Genomic DNA, 23,098 nt, shown 5'->3' with positions numbered 1-23,098 from the left:
GTGGGAAAGTGAGTGGCTAAGAGTGTAAATGAATGGATGGGCTAGTTGCAGACCAGCTCAGGAGGAACTGCATCTCAAAAGGAATTTTCTAAATCTCTGAAATGTGAGGCCTTGGCACCCCCCAGAGGCCAGAGTCTCTAATGACTCATGTCCTTTAAAGCCCTGAGAATCAGGGACATGGCCCTAGAGAAGGTGAGGGGTTCTGGGAAACAAAAAATTCTAGGGTCCACTGCTGGCTCTTGCCCTGTCTTACTCGGGGACCTTGGGAATGGTCAACCCTTCTGAGGCTCAATTTCTTCATCTGGAAGATTGAGCTAATCAAACCTGATGCCTGTAATGCTATGAGATTTAAACAAAATCATGTATATAAAGTGTCTGAGAGGGTCATGTGGCACATATCAGGTGCCCACCAAATGTGATTTGCTTCCAAGGGACAGCTCTAGGGCACACACACACATACACACACACACGCACGCACGCACGCACATACTCCCCAGGAAGGAAGGACACAGAGAGAGACCCCAGGCCATACCAGATCCAGAAAGGTAGATGGGGACACACTTATTCTCCAGGGGTTCCATGCTCTGACAGGGCTGGCCCAGCCTCAGGGCCCAGGCGTTCAGGGAGTGGGGACTCAGACATGGGCCCTGGGCACTCCTGGGGCTCAGTTTCCTGGGCCTGGGCCAGCTGGGCCGTGTGCTCAAAGGCAGCCTGCAGCAGGTGGGAGGCAAGGCAAGTGGTCCAGGTGATGAGATAGGCCAGGTGCCAGGAGGCAAGCGTGGCTGTGTTCTCCACCCGCCAGTACAGACCCTTCAGCAGCGCCAGGAGCTCGGGCACCACACGGTTGTCCAGCAGAGCCTGGAGGCGATAAGTGGATAGGCAGTGGGGAGGAGGGGCCGCTGGGAGCTCACAGGGTGGCACTGCCTCTCTGCCACGCCCCGGGCCCCAGGCCCGCCCTCAGCAGCCCACCTTGCAGAGCAGCGAGCCCAGGCTGAAGCGCTGGGCCCCCACGCACAGCCTCCTGGTCACCAGCAGCAGCAGCAAGACTGCCAGCGTCAGGCTGTGCAGACAGGACAGCAGCAGCTCCATGCAGGTGGCTGCAGACACGAATAGCCGCTTGCGGGCCAGTCCCACGGCCCGGGCACAGCGCAGCATGCCGGCCCACGCCAGCCGGGGCGCCTGCAGCCCCAGCCGCACCGGGACTTCTACCAGTGCCAGCCCGGCCCATAGCACCTGGCCCGCGGGGTGAGCTGCAAGCCCAGGGGGTGGGGAGCCCTGGGGGCCGCGGGACCCCCAAGCCTCCTGGCCCAGCCCCGCCAGCCAGCGGTTGAAGAGGGCCATCTTGAGGAGCAGGAAGTTGTAGAGGTGGGCCCGGTTCTGGACCAGCTGCGGGAGCAGGGAGACCCAGACCATTGTCACCCACCTGGGGGAGGGGCCTTACCCACCCTGGGTTTTCCTGTAGGGGGCGGGGCTGCCTGGCCACCATGGGCTGGGGCTCCTTCCCTCGAGGCCTCAGTTTCTCCAACAAGGACTCCATTCTCAGGCGGGGCCTTTAGAAGGTGTCTCATATTATCTTTGGTTTTCTTTGCCTTGGATTTCAGGAATTATTTATAATTCTCTAGACTGAAGGAAGCTGATTTATTATTATTATTATTATTATTATTATATAAGGAGTGACCATCCCCCTCATCCCTCTGATCCTGTAGGATTGAACCCTGGGCAGTTTTTCTTCCAAGCGCCTGGGCTTTCCTGCTCACCAGTTGCCTGTTGAGGGCAGCTGGGGGGCAAAGGGCAGAGCCATGGGGTAGAGGGACGTAAGGCATAGGGGCAGTGGGAGAGAGTCACTGTCACGGAGAGGGGTGAAGGAGAGGGAGGACCCCGAAAAGATCTCCGGGCTTTGGTCCTGGGTGACAGAGCGGATATGATGTCTCCCGTCCCCTGGGAGAAAAGAGCGAGCTTGGGTGGGGAGAGGGTCTGTGAGCAAGAAAGCTCTACCTGAGTCCTGGGGCTGATGATTCCCTCACCAGAGTCCTAAAGCCTGCAGCCCTGAGTAATGCCAACCCCCCCCCATCTGGACCTCACGTGCAGCTGTCCAGAGGACCCCGTGGAGTCCGAGCGGAGGGAGCAGGAGACAGCCACCTGGGAGTGGCCGTGTGCCCCACCGTGGGCACTGTGGCTTGGGGCTGCGGCTCCTTAGAGCTGTCAGATTAATCCAGGCAGGCGGCAGTCACCAGGTTCTACAGGTTGGGCCAAGCCCCCGGGCTCCAACAGCCCTGAGGTGGCTGCGGATGGCTGGGTGGCCCCCACCCCGGTGCCGCCCCCCCCCCACATTCCTCACTCACCAGCACCAAAAGCTTCACCACCAGCAGCAGAATCCCCAAGAGGCTGGATCTAACTGGAGGAACGGCCTCCATGTCTGGCCCTCCTCCCCTTCCTCCAGCTGGAAGAGGGAGGATGACCTCACAGACGCTGCAGGGTGGGGACCAAGTTACCATGGGGACGGGCTGCCACAAGAGACCCCCTTTTACCTGCCTCCCGCCTCCCGGGCACAAAAACCAGGGTACTTCTCTTCTATGTCCGGTCCCCTGCCTGGTTGGAGACAGCCCCTAGCGACATCAGCTCAGTGTCTGGCCTGCCCACGTGGGCGCCGGAGAAGGTCCTCGGATGGACGGCCCTGGGCCTGCAGGGGGCAGTGGAGGCTGAGGGTAGGGGCTGTGCCTTCCCACATCCCTGCAAATCCCAAAGTAGCAGAAGCCTGGGAAATAGAAATCTNACCCTGGTCACAAAGCAGAGAAATGAGGTTGTGACTTTTCCTCTCCTATCTCGGAACCACGTGCTGACCTAAAGGCCCCAGAGTTCAGGAGAGAGGCAGGGGCTGCAGGAAAGGGGACCATTTGCTGAGCTGGCCCGCCCAGGGCAACCAGGAGGTCATAGGCTGCCTGGGGCATCCCTCGAAGTTTGCAGGAGGCTGGGATTAGGATCCAAGGCTTAGAATTCTGGGAGAACCCAGGGGCGCCTGGGTGGCTTAGTCGGTTAAGCGTCCGACTTTCGCTTAGGTCAAGATCTCACGGTTCGTGGGTTCGAGTCCCATGTCAGGCTCTGTGCTGACAGCCAGCTCAGAGCCTGGAGCCTGTTTCAGAGTCTGTGACTCCCTCTCTCTTTGACCCTCCCCTGCTCACGCTGTCTCTCTCTTTCCCTCCTAGAAATAAATAAAACATTAAAGAAAATTTTTAAGAAGAATTCTGGGAGAACCCAGAACCTTGATCACAGCATTCCTCACATTGCTTTTCTGCCTGGGTCCCAGCAGGTGGCCCCAGGAGGCGCTGATGCCCTTTGGAAATGTTTTAACAGCTCTCCCTCTGCTGGACAGGCCACTGTGGTGCAGGGCTCGGTGACTCAGCCCCTCTGTGCCCATCAGATTTTAGTCCTCACTGGCCACTTGCTAGGCACCCTTGTGCAGGATACAACCTGCCCCACTGGACATGGAAACCTGCCATGATGAGTCCCTGGAACAGAAAGGATGACCTCTGCCCAGGACAGTCTTGGTCACCCATTCGTTTCCTCTCCTGGAACAACAGCTGAGGTCTGGAGGTTGCAGCGTGCAAAGTCCCTCTGCTCTGTCGCCCGCCGGGCCTCTCCCCCTCCCGCCCTCTGTGGCCGAAACCTTACCGCACTGAGGGGTCAGTAGGGCTTCAGGAAGACCTCCCTGGGCTAAGTTTTGAAGGATGGGTAGGAACTTCCCAGAGAAAGTGTGAAGGGTGGTCCAGACAGAGGGAACAGCATGATTCCAACAATTCCGTCTTATTAGCGCATAAAGCGGGAGGCCGGGAAGAGCACAAGGAAAGCGGTGAGATTGGCAAGAGCCACATGGGCCACAGAATATTCTTTGTTACACAGTGAGTGCTATCAAAGAGCCAAGACAGCAAGGAGCTTGCCGTGGGCTCCGCAAGAGTCCCTCCAGCTCGTGAGGAGGTGAGACTGAGGAGATGTCTGGGGCCGGGGGAGATGAGACAGGAATCCGCAGCAATAAACCCTGGGAATGGAGGGAAGTGGGCAGATGCCAGAAACGTGTAGAACGTGGAGCGACAGGGATGGAGGCTGTCACGTACGCGGAGAGCTCCGAGAGGCTCCCCTGCTCTCACTCTGACCAGCCAGCCGGCCGGAGCTGCTTGGCTCTTGCCGGCAGGAAACACAAGATTCCTGGGTCAGAGAGGAGGGACGAGCCACTACTCACAGCACCAGCTGCTATGAGTTCAGCATTGGTTCCTTGAGTCCCAAACCCCACACGGTGACAGGAACAGGGCCACAGGACACCTTTACCCCTCGCGGGTGTATTCCAAGAGAGTAAGCCTGAGCTTACAGACCCCAGATCTTTTGAAATTTTTTTTTTAATGTTTTATTTATTTCTAGGAGAGAGAGAGAGAGAGCGTGAGCAGGGGAGGGTCAGAGAGAGAGGGAGTCACAGACTGAAACAGGCTCCAGGCTCTGAGCTGGCAGTCAGCACAGAGCCCGACGCGGGGCTCGAATCCACAAACCGCAAGATCATGACCTGAGCGAAAGTCGGACGCTTAACCAACTAAGCAACCCAGGCGCCCCAGACCCCAGATCTTTTGTAAAAAGCCTGCCCTTGTGTGCTGAGAGAGACATTACCTTCATCACGCCAGTGCGTGCCTGCGATTTGCTCCAGAGGGAGCAAAATATATTCCAAGGTTGTCTGAAGAACCCCCTGGAAAGATCAAAGAATGGTGTGCAGAAACATGAGAGGCCTGTACAGTTGTCTCCCAGCAGAGGATTGAAGGAAGAGAGGTAAAGGGAGGCAGGTGTCAGGGATCCCCCCCTTCCGGAGACTTGGGTGAAGGGTCGATGGAGGTGCTGCCCATCAAGGTGGGGGTGGGGAGGAGGAGTGCGTTGGGGGAAGGGCCTGACAGATGGCTGGGAATCACGTGGTAGGGACAGATCCTGGGATGTGAGATTTGTCTCCCTTCTCTCCCCCCCTCCTTGGTTTATCCTCTCGGCCCCCACCCGACCCCACCCCCATCCCCGGCTATCAGCCAGCACCACCATACCCAGAATCCTACCGTCACTGAGGCTGAGTTGATGGTCTTCAATCTCATCACACTGAGCAAACTCCTGGACCATGTGGTCCGGGCAGGAACTGGGGTCGCAAGCCAACCTCTCTTGCTGCCACAGAGGCCCCTCAGGGTGCCTCCCAAGACAAGCTGGGTCTCAGTCCCAGCTCGTCAGATGTGCCCCACCTCCTCCAAAACTTGGTCCCCAAGCTAGATTTCAGCAAGGCCTCTCTGTGGCTCTGTGCTTGCCCAGACCACAGGAGGGGGAAGGACCCAGAGTGGCCTGTGGGGCTGGAAATCCAGTGACAGAGGTCAGGACCTCCCCCCTGACCTAGCCCCAGCCACGCAGTACCACCGGCCGGAAACCCCAGAGTCACCCCGTCGCCTGCCTTCTTCGCCTTCCTGCCCAGCCACCCCCAGAGACCAGGACTGTGAATCTCGCTCACTGAGGTGTCCCATGCCTGGACTGGTGCCTGGTGCGCAGTAGGAGTTCCATAAATGTTTGTTGAATTAATAAGCCAATGAAAGAGTAACAGCTGGAGATCCCTACCTCCCAGGCTCCATGTGAGGGGAGCAGGAACTGCTCCATAAGGGGCCCCCCAACTTGGATCCTTAGGCAGGGAGCCCTCCGCCTCCGTCTCTTTCCCTCTCAACACCTAGGTTCAAGGCCATCTTGCACTACTGTGCTGTGTAACCCTGGGCAATAACTACCTCCCCGGCCCTGTCTGCACCTTGCAGGGTAACAGGGACGACCAGGTGGGATAACCCAGTTATCAGTGGCCGCCGCCTTGCCCGACGCCAGGGGGCGCCGTTCCTCTCCCCATGCCTCGCTGCGCAGACTCCCTCCCCCAGCTCAAGACCCCGGGCTGGAGAAGAGCCGGCAGCCCCGCCTTTGGACTTGCAGCTTTCCTGGCAGGTGCTCCCCTGCGGGTGCAGAACGGCAACGCGGCCGCGAGGGGGCAGCAGACACCGGGGGCGCGGGCCCGGCGCACCTGCGTGCGCTGCTGAACTTGGTGGAAAGTTTCGGTTGCTATTTTGTCCCCTGTTAATCTGGGAGGCTGGTTTCCCTGTGACAACACCCTTGGGGCATCACGAGGAGCTCGCCCTGTGCACAGGTCCCGTCATGCCTGGGCTGCTGGAGGCGAAACTACGAGAAATAATCTAGACCAATAGTCTCCTTTCTTCCGTGTTCCGATGTTAGAATCTCACTTTATTTCATATCTTCTTTCCCCCCCAGAAGGACACAAAAATTATAAATATGCCTTCATACTTATTGGAATTTGTTTTGTTTTTGTTCGCTTTCTAAAAACGGCTTTATCGAAGCCACTTAAATGCAAAGTAATTAATAATAATAATAATAATAATAATGAATTCGGGAGGAACTTAATCCTGGTTAAGGGACAAGATTTTGGAGTCCATTTGAGCTGACGTCTGACACTTACTCACAGATCTGTGCTTCGGGGCCCAAGTTCCTTTATCTGTAAAACTGGGATATACTTTGTAGAATCTGGTAGGTGGGATTGTGTGGGAAGGAGTCAATGAAACAGGGTCTGGGAACTGCTTTGAGCAGTACCTGGCCCCGCTACCAGTGCCAGGGGGCTGGCGGCTAAATGAAGTCAGCATCTGTGGATTGAAAAGTTAACTCAAGAGTTTTTTGAAACAAAATAAACTACAAGCTAGACAAAATTACTTTAAGACATGCAAATGTGTGAAAAGAAATTATCTCCAGGGTGCACAGATTATATTGATCCACAAGCCAATAAGTGGAAATATTCATTTCAACCAAACCAATTTTAGGTGATTCACGTGGAGGCCAAGGCTTGAAGTTCCGGAAAAACATGGGCAAATATACCTTAAAATGGATTCAAATTGATATCTTAAAATTAATTTAAAAACTTTTAACATAAACGTGAATAAAAATGCCATAAAAGTGTTTTATTGTTCTTTCTTTTTTGAGACAGAGAGGATGCAAGTCCCTCTAGGGGCAGAAAGAGAGAAAGAGAATCCCACAAGAGGCAGAGAGAGAGAGGGAGACAGAGAGAGAAAGAGAGAGGAGCGGGGCTCACCTGATGGGCTCGAGCTCATGAACGGTGAAGTTATGACCTGAGCTGAAATCAGATGCTTAAAGCCTGAGCCAGCCAGACACCCGAAAGTGCTTTTTTAAGGATATAAAGTTGCCAAACCATCCCAGTGTTCAACGCCATTCTGATAAATGGACAAAATGCATAAATGCCAATAACAGGCTGCAAAGTCACACCTGCAAGGTACAAAAATCAACATACGAACAAACATCAATGGGAAATATAATTTTCACCACTTTGTTTCTTGATCAGTGTGTTTGGAACAATATGGTTTTTTTTTAAGTTTATTCATTTATTTGAGAGACAACACAAGCAGGGGAGGGACAGAGAGAGAGGGAGAGACAGAGTATCCCAAGCAGGCTCCACATTGTCAGTGCAGAGTCTAATGCGGGGCTCGAACTCATGAACCAGGAGCTCATGACCTGAACTGAAATTGGACTCTTAACCAACTGAGCCACCCCGGTGCCCCAAGAACCAGTGTGTTTAATGCATTTGTTTTCTGCTAGCTCACTTAAACCTCTAGAATATTCTCCCACCCACCCATCCTCAACCACTGCCCCCTCCCTGCTCACTCTTTTCTCTACTAGACTTCTGTGTCCTAAATAAAATGTCCCTCCATCCACTGAAGGACATTTAGGTTGTTTCCATATCTTGTCTATTGTGAATAATGGTGTAATGAACATGGGGGTACAGATATCTCTTCACGATCCTGATTTCAATCCGTCTGGATATATATCCAGAAGTGGGATGGTTGGATAATAAAGCAGTTCTATTTTTTTTTAATTTTTTAGCGTTTATCTATTTTTTGAGAGACAGAGCATGAGTGGGGGAGGGGCAGAGAGAGAGGAAGTCACAGAATCTGAAGCAGGCTCCAGGCTCTGAACTGTCAGCCCAGAGCCCGATGCGGGGCTCGAACTCACAAACCGTGAGATCGTGACCTGAGCCAAAGTTGGACACTTAACCAACTGAGCCATTTTAATTTTTTGAGGACCTCCATATGTTTTCCATAGTAGCTGTAGTCATTTACATTCCAACATGTGAGAAATAGATAGATGATAGATAGATAGATAGATAGATAGATAGATAGATAGATAGATAGATAGATAGATAGGTAGATAGATAGGTAGATAGATAGACAGACAGACACAATGGGATATTATTTGGCTGGACTTTAAGAAGGAAAATTCCTGACAACATAGAATGAGCTGTAGGACATTATGCTAAGTGAAGTAAGACACAGAAAGAGAAATATTGCATGATCTCACTTATATGTGGAATCTAATAAAGCCAAACTCAGAAACCGAAAAAAGAATGGTGGTTGCCAGCCAGAGCCAAAAATGGGGTTGGGAGAAGTGGGCTGGTCAAAGGGTACAAAGTTTCCATTATAGAGATGAATATATTCTAGAGATCTAATGTACAGCATAGTGAACGGCTAATAGATAGAGCTTACTGTTTACTTGAAATTTACTTGAAATTTACTAAGGGGATAGATCTTAAATCTTCTCAACCCACATATACCACACACAAACGGTAACTATGTAGAGGTAATAGATATGCTAATTACCTGGACGGTGGTGACCATTTCACCCTGTATACGTATATTCAAAACATCAGGTTGTTCTTAAACATACACAATTCTTACTAAAAGGCACAGAGGAAAATGTTCCTCAGTGCCCACTCACTCACCTCACCTTTCAAATCACATTGTTGTAAGAAAGTCTGTAGCCACCTCCAGCCACTGGCCATTTGCTTCTGCCCCCAACTCCCCACTGTCACCACCCTGGCCCAAGTGACCGATAAGCTCTGTTGCTGAATCTGGTGCAGAGTCACTGTGAGCAAAACCACAAGGTAGCTTTGGCCTGGGAGAAATGTTTGAGACTCACAAAACACTCCAAGAATCAGTACCCAGAATGTACAGAATATCTAAGGAACTCCTACAAACATAAAGATAAATTAGATCAAATCAAGTGATTCTGTAAACACATAGGCAAAGACAATTCACAGCAGAGGAAACCCAAAGAGCCAATAAACTTGTGCAAAGCTGTGCACCTTCGTTAGTAATCGAGGGATATGCAAATTAAAACCACAGTGAGATACTCTCTCATGCTCATTTGCAAAAACAAAAAGGTCTGACAAAAATGTGTCGATGAGTCCGTGGGGGCAACCAGAGCATCAGACATGACACGTGCCCTGACCTGGCAGCTCCATCTTATTTCTCAGACTCTGGGGGCCACCCCTGGTAAGAAATGTGTTATCTGCAGCTGCCCATTGCACATGTACATGAAACCGAAATGAGTTCACAAGACAGTAATTGCCCTTACTACATGCAGTGTGCATTCTCTATTCATTCTATTTCACAACGAACTGAATTGTTTTCCTTACCCCTTACTGGGCTACAAGCCCCATTTTGTCAAGCACTCTTTCCAGAAGTATTCATTTGTGAACAAAGAAACATGAGCAAGGCTATTTGTGGCATCATCTTTTCCCATCGATAAGGAAATGAATAAATTAATTGGGTGTATCTGTTTGAGGGATGACCAAGTGGTGGCTACAATGAATGAGATCTTGACACACCAATGTGGAAAGATCTCAAAAACATAGTGTTAAGTGATGAAAAGGGGGAAGTTACAGAAGACTAGCTGTAAAATGTTGGCATTCATATGAATTTTTTTTAATGTTTTATTTATTTCTGAGAGAGAGGCAGCGTGAGCAGGGCAGAATCAGAGAGGGAGATACAGAATCGGAACCAGGCTCCAGGTTCTGAGCTAGCTGTCAGCACAGAGCCTGAGGCAGGTCTCGAACCCACGAATCATAAGATCATGACCTGAGCCGAAGCCGGACGCTTAGCCGACTGAGCCACCCTGGTGCCCCTCATATGAATTTGCTCAAATCCATTAAGCAAGATTATATGCTGTTCTGGACACATGTAGTAAAAATATGAAAACAAGACCCAGAAGGTCCCACCCATTCGGGGTGGTAGCTGGGTCCCTGGGGCAGCAGAGCGGGGAGAGAGGAATTCAGAGGTCTCAGCTCCATCTGTAATGCTCTCGTCTTTTTCTACATTCATACATTCTGAATCAAAAGTGACAAAATGCTAATATTTGTTCATTCTGGGTAGCGGATACCTGAAGGTTGAGAACAAGCCAGTCAAGCAGAGCTCTGAAAGAATGATCCAGGCCCCCAAACAGCAGTGCAAATGTCCTGAGGTAACTACGGCACGTTCCCGGAACGGCAGAGGCTAGCATGATGGAGTGAGGAGAGAGGTTAAGGGTGAGGACGGTAAGGAATTTGGATTTTAGGTCTTAAGCAGGGGAGTGAGCTCATCAAATTCATACCGTAAAAACGTCATTCTGGTTGGGCCTATTTTGTTAACTATCAAAACTGAGGGATGAACTAATAAATACATGGGAACATTGCACTAATCTTTTCCTTTGCGTGTTGGGAATTTTCCATACAAATTTTGCAAACAATAATTGGTACCACCTCTGGCTAGTGTGAGGAAAATGGACCTAGGGTGAGGGCAGAGGGGAGGCAGGGAGGCCAGTGAGGAGGCTGCACAGGGGGTCTGGCTGAGAGGGAAGGGTAAACAGGACCAGAGTGGCCGAGGCAGAGGGGAGAGGCCAGAGGACTTACCGAAGACAGAATGGGCGGGGGCAGGGAGCCGGATGATGGCTTGGGCTTAGCCCCTGGGTGCACAGTCGTTCTGGAGGACCAGAAGGAGGAAGACAAGAAGGGGCGGGTTTGGGCACGATGCCAGAGAGAGGCCCGTGGCCTCCATGGGGAGATATCAGGTACACGGGTCCAGAGTTCAGGGGAGAGTCAGGGCTTGGAGTGACCTCTTTGGGAACCGCTGGCATATAAATAGTATTTAAAACCACGGGACAAGATGAGATCATGTAGGAAGTGGGTGCAGATAGAGACAAAAAAGGGGGGCCCAGGACTGAGAGGTGGGGTGCTCCCCTACTTGAGGAAGAAGTGGGGGGAGAGAAGTGAAGAGGCAGGAAAGGAGACAGGAAACCAAAAGGAAGGGAGGTTGCTCTTTTGTCCCCAGCCCCATCCCCCCGCACCCCCANACCCCATCAGCAGCTGCTCAGGACTCCAGCTCTTGCCCGGATTTTTGCAACAGGCTCAGAACCTGAGTCTGTCCGTCCCACTTCCCGCACTGCCTTCTGGGCGTCTTTGTGAAAATGAAGGTCTGACACTGTAACTCCTCACAGCCCATCCAGGGTTAGAAAGCCAGTCCCAGCCTGGTGGCCAGACCCCTGCAGATGCCCCCGTCTGCCAGACACGGGTGCACGTGTAAGCGCACACATTTGCACACACGGAGGGGCCGGGGCTGCATCTTGTATCAGCTCGCTTCCCACAGCCCACCCAGCCTGGAAGTGCTAGACCTCGCTTTCCCAGCCTCGGGGGCTTCTGGGAAAATATCCTCCTTCCAGAGAGAGAGAGAGAGAGAGAGAGAGAGAGAGAGAAGGGCCAGCCTGCCTTGGGGCCTGTATGGGAGGACACAGGAATGTCTGAACTGCCGCCACCATCTTGTGCCAGAAGGAACCCTCAGAGCAAACACACAATGACAAACAGGTGACAGGGCTGCGTCCTTGGCGAAATCAGTGGCCATGAGGCCGAGACTGAACAGCAAACCCCCACCACTTAAACCACCTCGGGGCGGGTTTTTGACACGTGCATTCGGAAGCATCCCGACTGACCCCCACAGCCTCCCACGCCTGCCCCCCGAAAGCTGCGCCTTCCCCCTCAGAGCTCTTGCCCATTGGCATCAGCCACCATGTCTTGTCTGTGGGCCATCTTGGCCTAACGTGGCCTCACCCTTGTCCACCTGGCCCTTCCCCAGTGCTCACTCTGACCACAGGGTGACCCCCCCCCACTTCCTCAGCCACCTGCAGCCCTTGGCCTCTGGCTTGTACATCTGTGAAGTCAGACAATAGTTTTGAAACATAAACTCCTACTTTATACCCCAAACTCATTTTGGGGGCAGATGGAATGGTGTCCACCGCTCCAGGGGAGCGTCACTGTCAGCAAAAGACACAGGAAAGGCTTTGGGGTTCCCAAGCGTTGGACTTCAGGGGGCTGATGACAGGAAACAGCAACAGCGGATGCATCCGAGAAAGGCCTCCTGCCCTGAGGCTGCGTTCTGGGCTCTGGAGGGGAAGGGACGCAGTGGGCACCGGGGAGAGAAGCCGATGGGGCCCGGACCCCCCGCGAGTACCCCGCATGCCAAGTCTCATTCTCCATCTGGGCCTCGGAGCCGTGTTGGTGCCCACAAACCACGCAGCCTCCGGCAGCAAGTGGGGCACCATGAGTGGAGACACTGAGGGGCTGTGGGGACAGACATGCTGGCCCCCCGGGGCCTCCCCAGGCTCTGTCGTAGAGCCACTCAGGCCACCCTCTGATGGCCTAAAAGGATCGCCTTTGGGGCTATCCACCTACCTAAAGGGACATTCTTCAAGACAACATCTTTCAACCCCTAGTGCCCACCGACCCTAACCCCAGACAAAGGAGTGGTCCTGGACACCCAGTGATGCCGGTGGGGGGCGGGGGAGAGTGCTTAGAAGGAAAAGCCTGCACACCGATACTGAGAAGACTGTGACCAGAGCCTGAACATGAGAAGACACCCATCTCCCCCACCCCGCTAGACCAGGGTAGAGTGGGGGCTGTTTCTGACTCATCCCTATGACTTCAGTGCCCTGCCCAGGGCCTGATAAACAGTAGGTGCACAATAAATATTTATTGGCCTAAATGGAACATGAGGCTGTAGAGATGAGGCCCACACTGTCTGATGACTGAGCCAGTACCCATCCCCAATCTCCCCCTCCCGACTCACCTGCTAGTGACCACGCCGGGGCAGCCATGTGACCCAGTCTGGCCAGTGGGATGAAGAACTCACGGCCCTGGGCTTCCAATAAAGCCTTTGTGATGATGAATAGTCTGAGCTGGCCTAGCTTTTTGCCCTTTCCCCTTCATCCTGTCCTGTCGGGAGGTGCAGCAGCCATGAAGAGGTGACAGTCATGAGCGCAAAGGCCTCCATGCAAAAGGTGGCAGGGAAGGAAGATGACAAGTCTGGGTCACCGACGGCATCAGTGAGCCTCTGACCCGACTGCCCAGTCTCAGTGTTCTTTATGAGCCTTGTAAATCTCTCTGTTTAAACAGCAGCTCTGCACGTGTTCTGTTATTTGCAGCTGAACACAATGGACTCACGACACATTCACTGCACACCTTTGGACTAAAACAGATTTGGGTTTGGATCTTGACAGGTGACAGCTGAAATCTGGGTTTCCTCCACTACCTCCACTTCCCCAAAACCGCTCTTGCCAAGGTCACTGTGTCAATCAAGGGAAATGACAAGTTGTTGTAACAGACAATCCCGAAATAGTGGGTCAACACAACAAAGTGGATTTCTTGTTCGTGTTACAGTCCAGTGCGGGTTGGTGGGGGAGTGCACCGCTCCACACAATCATTTAGGGTCCCAGACTCCGTCATCTGGTAGCCCCAATCTCCTCGGGGTGCCTGGACCCTGTTCCATCGAGGATCAGATAGGAGGTGTTCATGGTCCAGGGCTGGAAATAAAGCGCTTTACCACCATCTGCCTTCTGTTGGCCAGAATTCAACCACATGGCCACACCAACACACACGTTGTCTAACTCAGGAAGGGGAGGTAAATTTGGCCACTGGTGTACACGGTCAGGGTCTCCCTCACATCCCTGTATCCAGTGCTCACTTCTGAAGCCTCATTTTATACCACCGCTTGACACACCTCAGTGTTGGCCATTCCTCATTTTTTTAAAACTCTCTGTTCTTGGCATCCTTCCTAACGTCTCTGGGTTTTTTCCAGCTCTCCTACACACTCCTCTTCCACCCTGAAGGGTCAAGGGTCCTCAAGCTCCATCCTGAGCCCCCTCCTCTTCTCTTTCTTTTCTCTCCCTGCACATCTCACCATACTGGCTGCCTCAATCGCTGGCTATACTCGTGAACCTGAATCTGTCTCCAGCCTGACCTGTCTCCTGAGCTCAATTAAACATCCTCCTGGGCGACTTCACATAGACTGCAAACTCAACGACCCCAAACTGTTAATATCCTCTTTGCTCCCAAACCTGCTCCTCCTCCTGGGGTTCCCTGGCTTCACCATGGGAATGGCATCACCATCAACCCAGAGGCTTGGCTCCGACGGCTTGCTTCCCCATGCCACGCACTCTCAATCACCAAAGCCCTGTTGCTTCTACCGCCTAGACATCCAGGAACTTCATCCACTCCCCTCCACAGCCATGACCGCTACTCAAGTTCATGCTACCATCACCTCCCTCCTGGACCCCTGTAACAAGCTCCCAAACTCCACCTGTCCAAACTCTGATCCCCAAGGGTTCTCTAGGCTAGTGCGTCTGAAACTTCAGTTGCATAGAAATCTGGAGAGTTTCTTTAAAGTCGATTTCTGGGGGTGCCTTGGTGGCTCAGTCTGTTAAGTGTCTGACTTGATTTCAGCTCAGGTCATGATCTCACTGCTCATGAGTTTGAGCCCCACGTCAGGCTCTGCGCTGAGAGTGTGGAGCCTGCTTAGGTTTCTCGCTCTCATTCTCTCTCCCTCCCTCAGCCCTTCCCCCACTCTCTCTTGCTCTCTTTCTCTCAAAATATTTTTTCTTTTTTTTGTTGTTTAATTTTTTTAATGGTGATTTATTTCTGAGAAAGAGAGAGAGAGACAGAATATGAGAGGAGGCAGGGAAGAGAGAGACAGAGACAGAGAATCCGAAACAGGTTCCAGGCTCCAAGCTGTCAGTACAGATCCTGACTCAGGGCTTGAACCCACNCGCCCCCCCACCCTCCACCCCACCTCCCCTTGCAACCTGATTCTCATTCAATTGGTCTGGAATGGTGCTCAAGAATTTGCATTTCTAACAACCTCCCCTAAGGGCGTCCCCTGGAGCAACCCAGCTAAAGACTCTGGAGCAGAGGGTGCAAGTTTTGGGACCTTAATTTTGAGTAGCAAGAATCCCCGCGCTGTCCAAAACGGAGGTCACTAGCCACAGATGGCTACTTAAATTACTAAAACAAAATCAAATTTAAAATTCAGTTCCTCGGTAGCACTAGCCACATCTTAAATGTTCAATGCCACACGTATTGAAAAGCGTCCAGTATTGGATATTTTCATTACCATAGAAAGTTCCACATGATAGCGTTGCCCAGGCCGTTATAAAATGAAGGCTGATCTTAGGTCCCCCTCTTTTTTAAATTTTTTAAAAACGTTTATTTTTGAGAGAGACAAGAGACAGAATGTGAGCGGGCGAGGGGCAGAGAGAGAGGGAGACAGAATCTAAAGCAGGCTCCAGGCTCTGAGCTGTCAGCACAGACCTAGGCTCCCCTCTTTCCCATAAGATTTCAGAGGCTCTTAGTCCCTAATAAAGGGCATCGAGAGTCTAGAGGGCACAGAGATTCTCCTAAACGCGGACACCCTGAAAACGCCTAGGAAGAGTCCGGATCTTCCCAGGCGAGAGGAAGGCCAAAAACTTTGAGTTCATTGGCTGGTGGTGGAGGGGAGGCTGCCAGCGCTTTCCTCTGATTGGGTACTTTCTCATAGCGGAAAGCCAATCATCCAGGGAGGTGGGGGCGGGGCCCGGCTCGCCGTACAGGCCCCGCCCCGAGTTCCGGCGCTCTAAGCACTACGGGAGAGGCCGATTGGCGGTGAGTTCTGACCTTTTACCTGCTTAGAGACCCTTCCTTCCAGGAATTCGGTTCACCTCTTGGGGAGTGGGGAGGTAGGGGCAGGTCCTCCCTCCAGCCCTCAGGGAGCACCCCCCTCCCGCCCTCAACTCCAGCTGTTCACAGTCTGTACCTGTCTGCGCTCAGTGTCACCGCCTGTGAAATGGGATTGGGTGGGAGGGATGGGAATGGGAGACATTGCAGTTGTGCCTCGGACAATAAGGCTATGTTCCCCCACAGGACGATGGCTCAGGAGGGGGGCGGGAGCCTGTCCGAGGTGCGAGCCCGGGTGGGGGCCTCACACGGCATCACCGATCTGGGCCACAAGCTGCACTTCTATGACCGCTGGGCTCCGGACTATGACCAGGTAAACTGGCCAAGGCTCCTCCCCCTCTGCTTTGCCCTAACCCCCCTCTTGCTTGCCCAAACTCAACTTTCCTATCTGTAAAGTGGGACTATTTAGCTTTGCATCATCCCAGAGTGACTTGTGAGAATGAGGTGAGCCCCTGCAGTCCTGCCCCTTCAAAAACTGGCCCCGTGTTCAGCTCGTCCACAGCAGCCCTGCCCTCTGACCAGCCCCATGTCTCCACATTGGCAGCCCCTAGAAATCAGGAAACAAGACACCCCACCCCCACCCTGGGACTGCAGCCCAGGCAGAGGGGCTACCTGGAGGAGGTGCCATTGAGCGCACACACACATACACACACACACAGCTTGGCCCGAGTGACTCCTAGACCACCCTACACCCAGAGGTCACCCAAACACTGGGGCACGGGACGCCAGGCAGCTCAGCACTCTGTCCCCAGGATGTGGCCGCCCTGCAGTACCGCGCCCCCCGCCTCGCAGTGGACTGCCTTACCCAAGCCCTTGCAGGCCCGCCCCATGCTGCCCTAATCCTGGATGTGGCCTGTGGCACCGGCCTGGTGGCTGCTGAGGTGAGGTCTCCCCACATCCCCTGCCCTCTCTTCAACTCCCCACTCGCTCAAATTTCCTCCCACCCCCCAGCCCCAGAACCCTGCCTCCCCCCTCAGACTCACCGGTCCCAAACATGTGGATGGGCTCCATTTACTGTGGAGCCCACTGCCCTCCCCAGGCGCAGGGACCCAGCCAGGAGATGGCAGGTGTGAACTGTGACTGAGCACCCCCCACCTTAGCTGCAGGCTCGGGGCTTCCTCCAGCTGCATGGGGTGGATGGGAGCCCAGGGATGCTGGAACGGGCGCGAGCCCGTGGCCTCTACCAGCACCTCAGCCTCTGCGTCCTGGGCCAGGAACCTCTGCCCAGTTCTGAAGGTACTTCTTCCCTTCCCACCCAGGCGCCTGGACAGTGCCCTTCTTTTGTCCAGCCTCCTTCCTGAGCCCTTCACAAGTCCCCTCCCACCACTGAGCCCCATGAAACCTCACCGGGACCCTCTCTGAGGCCCCGAGAGCCCCTCTCTCTGGGCCCTCTACCCCATGATCTGATGTCAGTCCCAGATGGGGCCACACCTGCCATATCCTCCCTCCCTACGGGCATCATGAGGCCCCACTGAAGACAAAGCCCACACCGCATCACATTGCACACAGGGACCTTCGATGCGGTACTGATGGTGGGTGCCCTCAGTGACGGCCAGGTGCCCTGCAGTGCGATACCTGAGCTTCTGCGAGTCACCAAACCAGGTGAGGAGCAGCCTGTTTAGCCCCAGGTGAATACCTTCCCCCTCCACACACCCACAGACACTAACCTTGGAACCTGTCAGGCTAAGTGAGGGGCAAGGTCCTGCCCAGGGTCACACAGCCTAGCCTAACTTCCCAGTCACCAGCTGCCACCATCAACAGAGCCAGGCAAACAGGCAGGGCAGACTGGTAGCCAGTTCGCCCTCTTACCCTCTGGGCAGCTCCCCTCTATGAGCAGAGCCCCTTCCCCAATGGATTACGGTGAGCATTGGGCGAAATGATGTGTCTGAGGCCTTTGTTTCAGTCCTGGCATGTCTTAGGGGCTCAGTTCAGTGCTCTCATCTTCCGGCTTCCTCACTAACTTGCTGACAACTGTTAGGGGAGTCTTTTGCTTTTTCCCGGTCTCAGTTTCCTCATCTGGGAAATGGGCCGCTCAGGGGAGATGTTAGACGTGAGCACTTTTCGTAAACTCCACCCGTGGGTTGATGTGCGGCTAAGGATCGTGTTTACTGTGCTCCTACTGCGGGCCTTGTCCCACGCTGGCCTCTGCTTTAGAGGGGCGGTACGTACCCTGCTCTCTGGGCTTCGATCAGCAGCCCGCTGCACCCCACTGCACCCCAAGAAGGGCTCTGGGGGGAAAGGCCAGGGCTCACACTCTGAGAATTCAGGGAAGAGAGGCATTTCCGGGGGTGGGGGGGGCGGCTGAGGGCAGTGCACACGGGAACACAGCCACAAGCCAAAACAGATCAGGAAGACAGCCACAGGGAGGCAGAGGCAGAAAGGAGCATGGAGGAGCAAGCGGAAGCTGAGGCCCTGACTTGGCTGCAGAACAGGCTCAGAAGCCCCCCAAGGTACCCCTGCGGCAGCAAGGCCACCTCCTCTCCCTGCCCCCCTCACCCCTGCTGGGCCGAGCAGGGCCTGGGGCTAAGCCTGGGCAGGTCGGGGCAGGCTTCAGCCTCAGGGAGCCATAGAGACTGGCAGATGCAGGGTCTTCAGTGGGGTCAGAGAGAGAGGTCGTGATTGGGCTCAAGAGAACAAGAAACTCGCACTGGCAGAACCAGCCCCGCCCATGCTTGTCAGGCCCCTGAGCTGGCGAGAGCCCTGAATGCCTGCACATATGTCACAGGCTCCCCTGCTTTGGAGCCTTTCTTCTCACAGAGCCCCGGCCACCCACCCTGCAGGGCCCTGCTTCTCCTTCCCTCTTCCTCCAGGAAGCCTTCCAGACACCGTATCTGAGCCCTACATGTATCTGAGCGTGCTATAGGTATCTGGAGAAGACCTGAAGGGATACGGCACTCATCCGTTCAGCCAGCTCTTAATGACTGTGAGGTCCTTCCTGTGAGATCAGGAAAACAGCCCCACTCTGTAAGCCGGGAAACGGAGGCTCAGAGAGGTGAAAGGACTTGCCCAAGATCCCAAGTGCTTCCTCTTTGTGCATCCAGACACAGCCACATCCTCTGGCAGAGGGGCTGGGTGAGCACGAGGAGGGAGCCCCCTCTGTCCAGGGGATTAAGCCAGGAATTCCCAGCGCAAAGGACACAGGAGCCTGGAAGGTTGTGTAGGAGGCTGAGGAAGCAGAAGGGTATTCCTTGGGGCAGGAACAGTGNCAGGGCTCCTGCCCCTCCCCCCTCACCTTCCCCTCCCCCACCCCGCCTCTCTCCCCAGGGGGGCTGGTATGTCTGACCACCAGGACCAACCCATCCAACCTCCGCTACAAGGAGGCGCTGGAGGCCACCCTGGACAGCCTGGAGCGGGCCGGGGCATGGGAACGCCTCATGGCCTGGCCTGTGGACCAGTGGGAACTGGCCACGTCCGAGCTTGAGGTGCTGCCTAGAGCTTCTGGCAGCGATGGCTTCATCTCCGGCATCGTCTACCTGTACCGAAAGCAGGAGGGGGCCCAGGCGGAGGGAGTGCAGCCCAGTCCGCAGCCCCTGGCTGGCCTCTGACCCTCCGCGTGGCCTCATCCAAGCCCATCCGTGGGCCGCCTCCACTTCATCTGTAAAATGAGGCCTCTGAGCCAACGTTGCCCATTAAATGAGTCCCAAGAGGGGTAGCAGGACTCTGGCTCTGTGATTCTGTTCCCCAGGAAAGTGATGTCTGTCCCCGAGAAGGACAGAAGTGAGAAGAGACAGAACAGAGAGGGCCCCCACCCCAGGCCGCCTCGAGCCAGCCATGATAGGCCCACAGATGTCACTTCCTGACACCTCCCGTGGTGGTGGGCCCTCTCATGCCACCTCAAGGGCAGGAAACCCATGCCCGTGCCTCTGGCCTTGGCTGAATACGTTCACAGGGCCGGGAGTCAGCTTCCTCTTCCCTAAAGGACCCGGAAAGCAGAGCTCAGGGCGTGCCTTAGAGGCTGCCTCGAGCCACTGGGCAGGTGAAAGGGTTTGGTGACCACCGGCAGTCGGGGGTATGAACAGGACTAATAATAATCCCCCCAAACAGGGGCCGTGGGAAGTCTCCTTAGGGAGGAAGACCGAAGGCCGGCCTTCAGGACAAGCAGCATTCAGAGGGGGGGAGAAGGGGCTTAAAAAGACGCTCTTAGACCCATAGCAGGAACAGCCTGGGCCATGGCCAGGACGCGGGAGCCAGAGGGTGAGCAGATCAGCCTGGCCACCCAGACAAAGCTGGGACAAAGATGGATAGAGGGCAGGCGGCCCACCCCCCGGGGCTGAGTGTCCTCACTGCCCTCCCTCCCTGGGTGCCCAACGCTTCAGCGGGGTGTCTCCTACGGATGCCTTTACCTTCCAACAAATGAAGGTCGTCAGCCAGGTGATTCCCAAGGAGAGGGCTAGCTCTGATTTGTCACAATCCTCAAAACCAGGGTTTTTGGGGGGTGGTTGTTTTTTAAGCGTTCTTGTGTTGGCCACCACATCATGGTCCTGATCCTCACCCTCCCCTGCCCACCTTCACGGCCGAAATCAGAAACGATGCGGTCTTCCTGTGCACGGGTCCCATTTATTGTAGAAAATTATAGTAATTACTGTGATAAACAGATATTAAGTTACAAAACAGAAACCGGAGACAAGGCAGGGGAAAAGGTCCAGGACTTCCTGGGAATGAAGGCCAGAGAAAGACCGTTCCCCCCCCCGGCCCTCCCCAGGTTGCCCAGTGACCTTGGCAGGGGCAGTGAATCCAGACGTGGCCAGTCACAAGAGGCCCAGGGTCCTCCTGCAGAGGCTGCTGAGGCAGAGCCCTGAGGCTGCAGGGTGGGGGCGGGGGNGGGGCGGGGAGCCTGGGTGACCTCCATGGTCTCCTCCCCCACCACCACCCAAACCAGTTTGTAGCACCTTCACCCCTCCCGTCTAAACCCGTCCATCAACTCTGCTCCACGGGCAGGTGGGTGAGCGAGGCGCCAGCCAACACAGGAGGGGGGCACCCCCTCGGAGGCAGAGCGCAAGCAAATTCAGGGCGAGCTCTTCTGACCAGCAGGAGTCAGCTCCCCCCTCCACCGCCACACCCTGTGACTTCTGCCCCCCTCTCCTTCTGCCCCTTCTCCTGTATCCCCGGGGCCAGACGAGGCCAACACAGAAGTCTCTGTCCATCCTTGCCGGCGGCGTAGAGGAGGCTCTGCGTAGGTGTCCGAGGGGGCCGAGGGCTGCCGGCCAGTGGCCCGGCTGAGTCCCTGCTTGCGCAGCCTGCGGCCCGTGGCAGGAACATCCTGGGGTCACGGGCTGCGCCTTCAGTCCAGGGAGAAACAAAGCCCGGAGACAGAGCTGAGTGGAGGCCCCTTACACGTAGTTGCTAGCAGGGGCGGACCGGGCGGCGGAGTACTTGGCGGAGTAGGGCTTGTCGGTGCGCGGTGGGCAATTGCAGCACAGCAGGGCCCCACCGAGCAGCAGCAGGCCCGAAGAGGCCCAGCCGACATAGAGAGAGGCGCCCATCTCCCGCTTCTGGCCCGAGGGCACCAGCGGGTTGTAGAAGTCCCGGATGATATTGTGGGCCGTCCAGGACACCGGCACCATGACCAGCAGCCCGGCCATCAGGAACACCACGCCTGCCACAGTCATGGTCTTGGTCTTGGCGCTCTCGTCCTCCACACAGTTGGTGCACTTGCCGCCCACCACGGACAGCAGCACGCCCAGCACGGCCAGGATGATGCAGATGACCATGAGGGCGCGGGCCGCCTGCAGGTCCTGCGGCAGCGCCAGCAGCGAGTCGTACACCTTGCACTGCATCTGGCCGGTGCTCTGCACCACGCAGTTCATCCACAGGCCCTCCCAGATGGTCTGCGACGTGACGATGTTGCTGCCGATGAAGGCCGTCACGCGCCACATGGGCAGCGCGCAGCTCAGTATGGCGCCCAGCCAGCCCAGCACGGCCAGCGCGATGCCCATCACCTGCAGTCCCATGGAGGCCATGGCTCGGCGTCTGCTGGCGTCTAGGATCCGGAAGGCTGTGGGGATCCGGCCCTGGGCAGGGGCTGTAGGAATCCAAGCGCTGAGGACAGACCCTCCGCGTCAATGGGGAAGACTTTCACTTCAAGTCCAGAGGCAGAGATACTCCGATCAGCTCCCTGTCTCTCCAGAGTCAGAAGTACCAGCGGAGCGTGTGACCTGACCTGTTCCGCTCAGCAGCTGGCTGTCAGACTGGAGACTGGCTCAGTTATATGGCTCCACGGGGAGGGGGAGGGGGAGGCGGGAGCAGAGGGAGGCGTTTCTGTCCCTGGAGACTTCCCCTGACCAGTTTCTCTGGATTCCTGAGTCAGGGCCAACAAAGGCCCTTCGAGGCCTCAACCCTGGGCCCCTGAGTCAGGATCCTGGAGATCCAGTCTCAGGGGAAACTGCCCTCTCCCCCTGCCCCCAGGCCCGTGCTGAGGTCAACCTGGAGACAGACACTGAGTCACAGTCCACAGGCGCACCAGGACGCGTGGGGCAGTGTTAGGGTCCCGGCCTAACGTGCCCGGCCAGGTTAGGGTCCCGAAGACCGGAGCCCCACACCTCAGGGCTCCCTCCTTGCAGGCTTGGGTGGACAGGCTGGGTGGAGCCCCTTGGGGAGAGGGTCTGAGGAGGAAATCCACACCTTGATTGCCCTAGTCCTGTCGGTAGCATCTACCACCGGCCGATCGCTACTGTTCTGATTCTCACCATCCAGGCAGTTGCCTCACCCACGGTTTTCGTGTTGCCTTTGTGAGGGCAGTTTGGGGAACGAGGAGCTGAGGAGCCAGGATTCCTGGGTCCCCTCTCTTACTGCCACCGGGCTTCCCAGCCCTGCCAGAAGAGGCCTTTTTTTTTTTTTTTAATGTTTTATTTATTTCTGAGAGAGAGAGAGAGAGAGAGCATGAACAGGGGAGGGTCAGAGAGAGAGGGAGATACAGAATCCGAAACAGGCTCCAGGCTCTGAGCTAGCTGTCAGCCCAGAGCCCGACGCGGGGCTCGAGCCCACAAACCGCGAGATCATGGCCTGAGCCGAAGTCGGACGCTTAGCTTAACCGACTGAGCCACCCAGGCGCCCCAGGAAGCCTTTTGACTGAAGAGAGAGGGAAGCCTGTCGCCCCCTCCAGCCCCCTCCGCCAGGAAAGTTTCAGCCGTTTCCTGCCAGGGCTGAGCTTGCTTGGCCAGACCTGAGTGGGGGAGGTCACCAAGGGCACGC

General features: G+C 55.3%; 3 protein-coding genes across 4 annotated transcripts; 1 reads left to right on the top strand and 2 right to left on the bottom strand.

The window, feature by feature from the left end:
• Positions 1 to 536: 536 nt before the first annotated feature.
• Positions 537 to 2,436, bottom strand: TMEM270 (transmembrane protein 270). Of its 2 annotated transcripts, XM_077777889.1 has the most exons (4): positions 2,343 to 2,401; positions 2,083 to 2,199; positions 970 to 1,386; positions 537 to 858 (listed from the first exon to the last, which is right to left on the bottom strand). In XM_077777889.1, exons 3-4 carry the CDS (start codon positions 1,339 to 1,341, stop codon positions 562 to 564), a joined length of 669 nt encoding a protein of 222 aa, XP_077634015.1. In that variant the 5' UTR covers positions 1,342 to 1,386; positions 2,083 to 2,199; positions 2,343 to 2,401; the 3' UTR covers positions 537 to 561. The 2 variants fall into 2 exon arrangements, with proteins under 2 accessions (XP_077634015.1, XP_077634014.1); XM_077777888.1 differs by lacking the exon at positions 2,083 to 2,199 and having other exon boundaries at positions 2,343 to 2,436.
• A 13,339-nt stretch (positions 2,437 to 15,775) lies between these two features.
• METTL27 (methyltransferase like 27) lies at positions 15,776 to 19,565 on the top strand. The gene is given in 7 exon segments (XM_077777933.1): positions 15,776 to 15,835; positions 16,094 to 16,220; positions 16,660 to 16,788; positions 17,008 to 17,143; positions 17,417 to 17,509; positions 19,172 to 19,292; positions 19,294 to 19,565. Coding segments are annotated over 6 exon segments (822 nt in total). The 5' UTR covers positions 15,776 to 15,835; positions 16,094 to 16,097; the 3' UTR covers positions 19,514 to 19,565.
• Positions 19,566 to 20,444: 879 nt separating this feature from the next.
• On the bottom strand, positions 20,445 to 22,407 carry CLDN4 (claudin 4). Its single transcript, XM_077777824.1, has one exon. The coding sequence runs from the start codon at positions 21,865 to 21,867 to the stop codon at positions 21,238 to 21,240; it is 630 nt and encodes a 209-aa protein (XP_077633950.1). The 5' UTR covers positions 21,868 to 22,407; the 3' UTR covers positions 20,445 to 21,237.
• Positions 22,408 to 23,098: the final 691 nt, after the last annotated feature.

The sequence above is a fragment of the Crocuta crocuta genome, unplaced genomic scaffold, assembly GCF_008692635.1.
Source record: "Crocuta crocuta isolate KB4526 unplaced genomic scaffold, BGI_CrCroc_1.0 scaffold217, whole genome shotgun sequence".
Taxonomy (NCBI): domain Eukaryota; kingdom Metazoa; phylum Chordata; class Mammalia; order Carnivora; family Hyaenidae; genus Crocuta; species Crocuta crocuta.
This window is presented reverse-complemented; position numbering and strand designations above follow the sequence as displayed.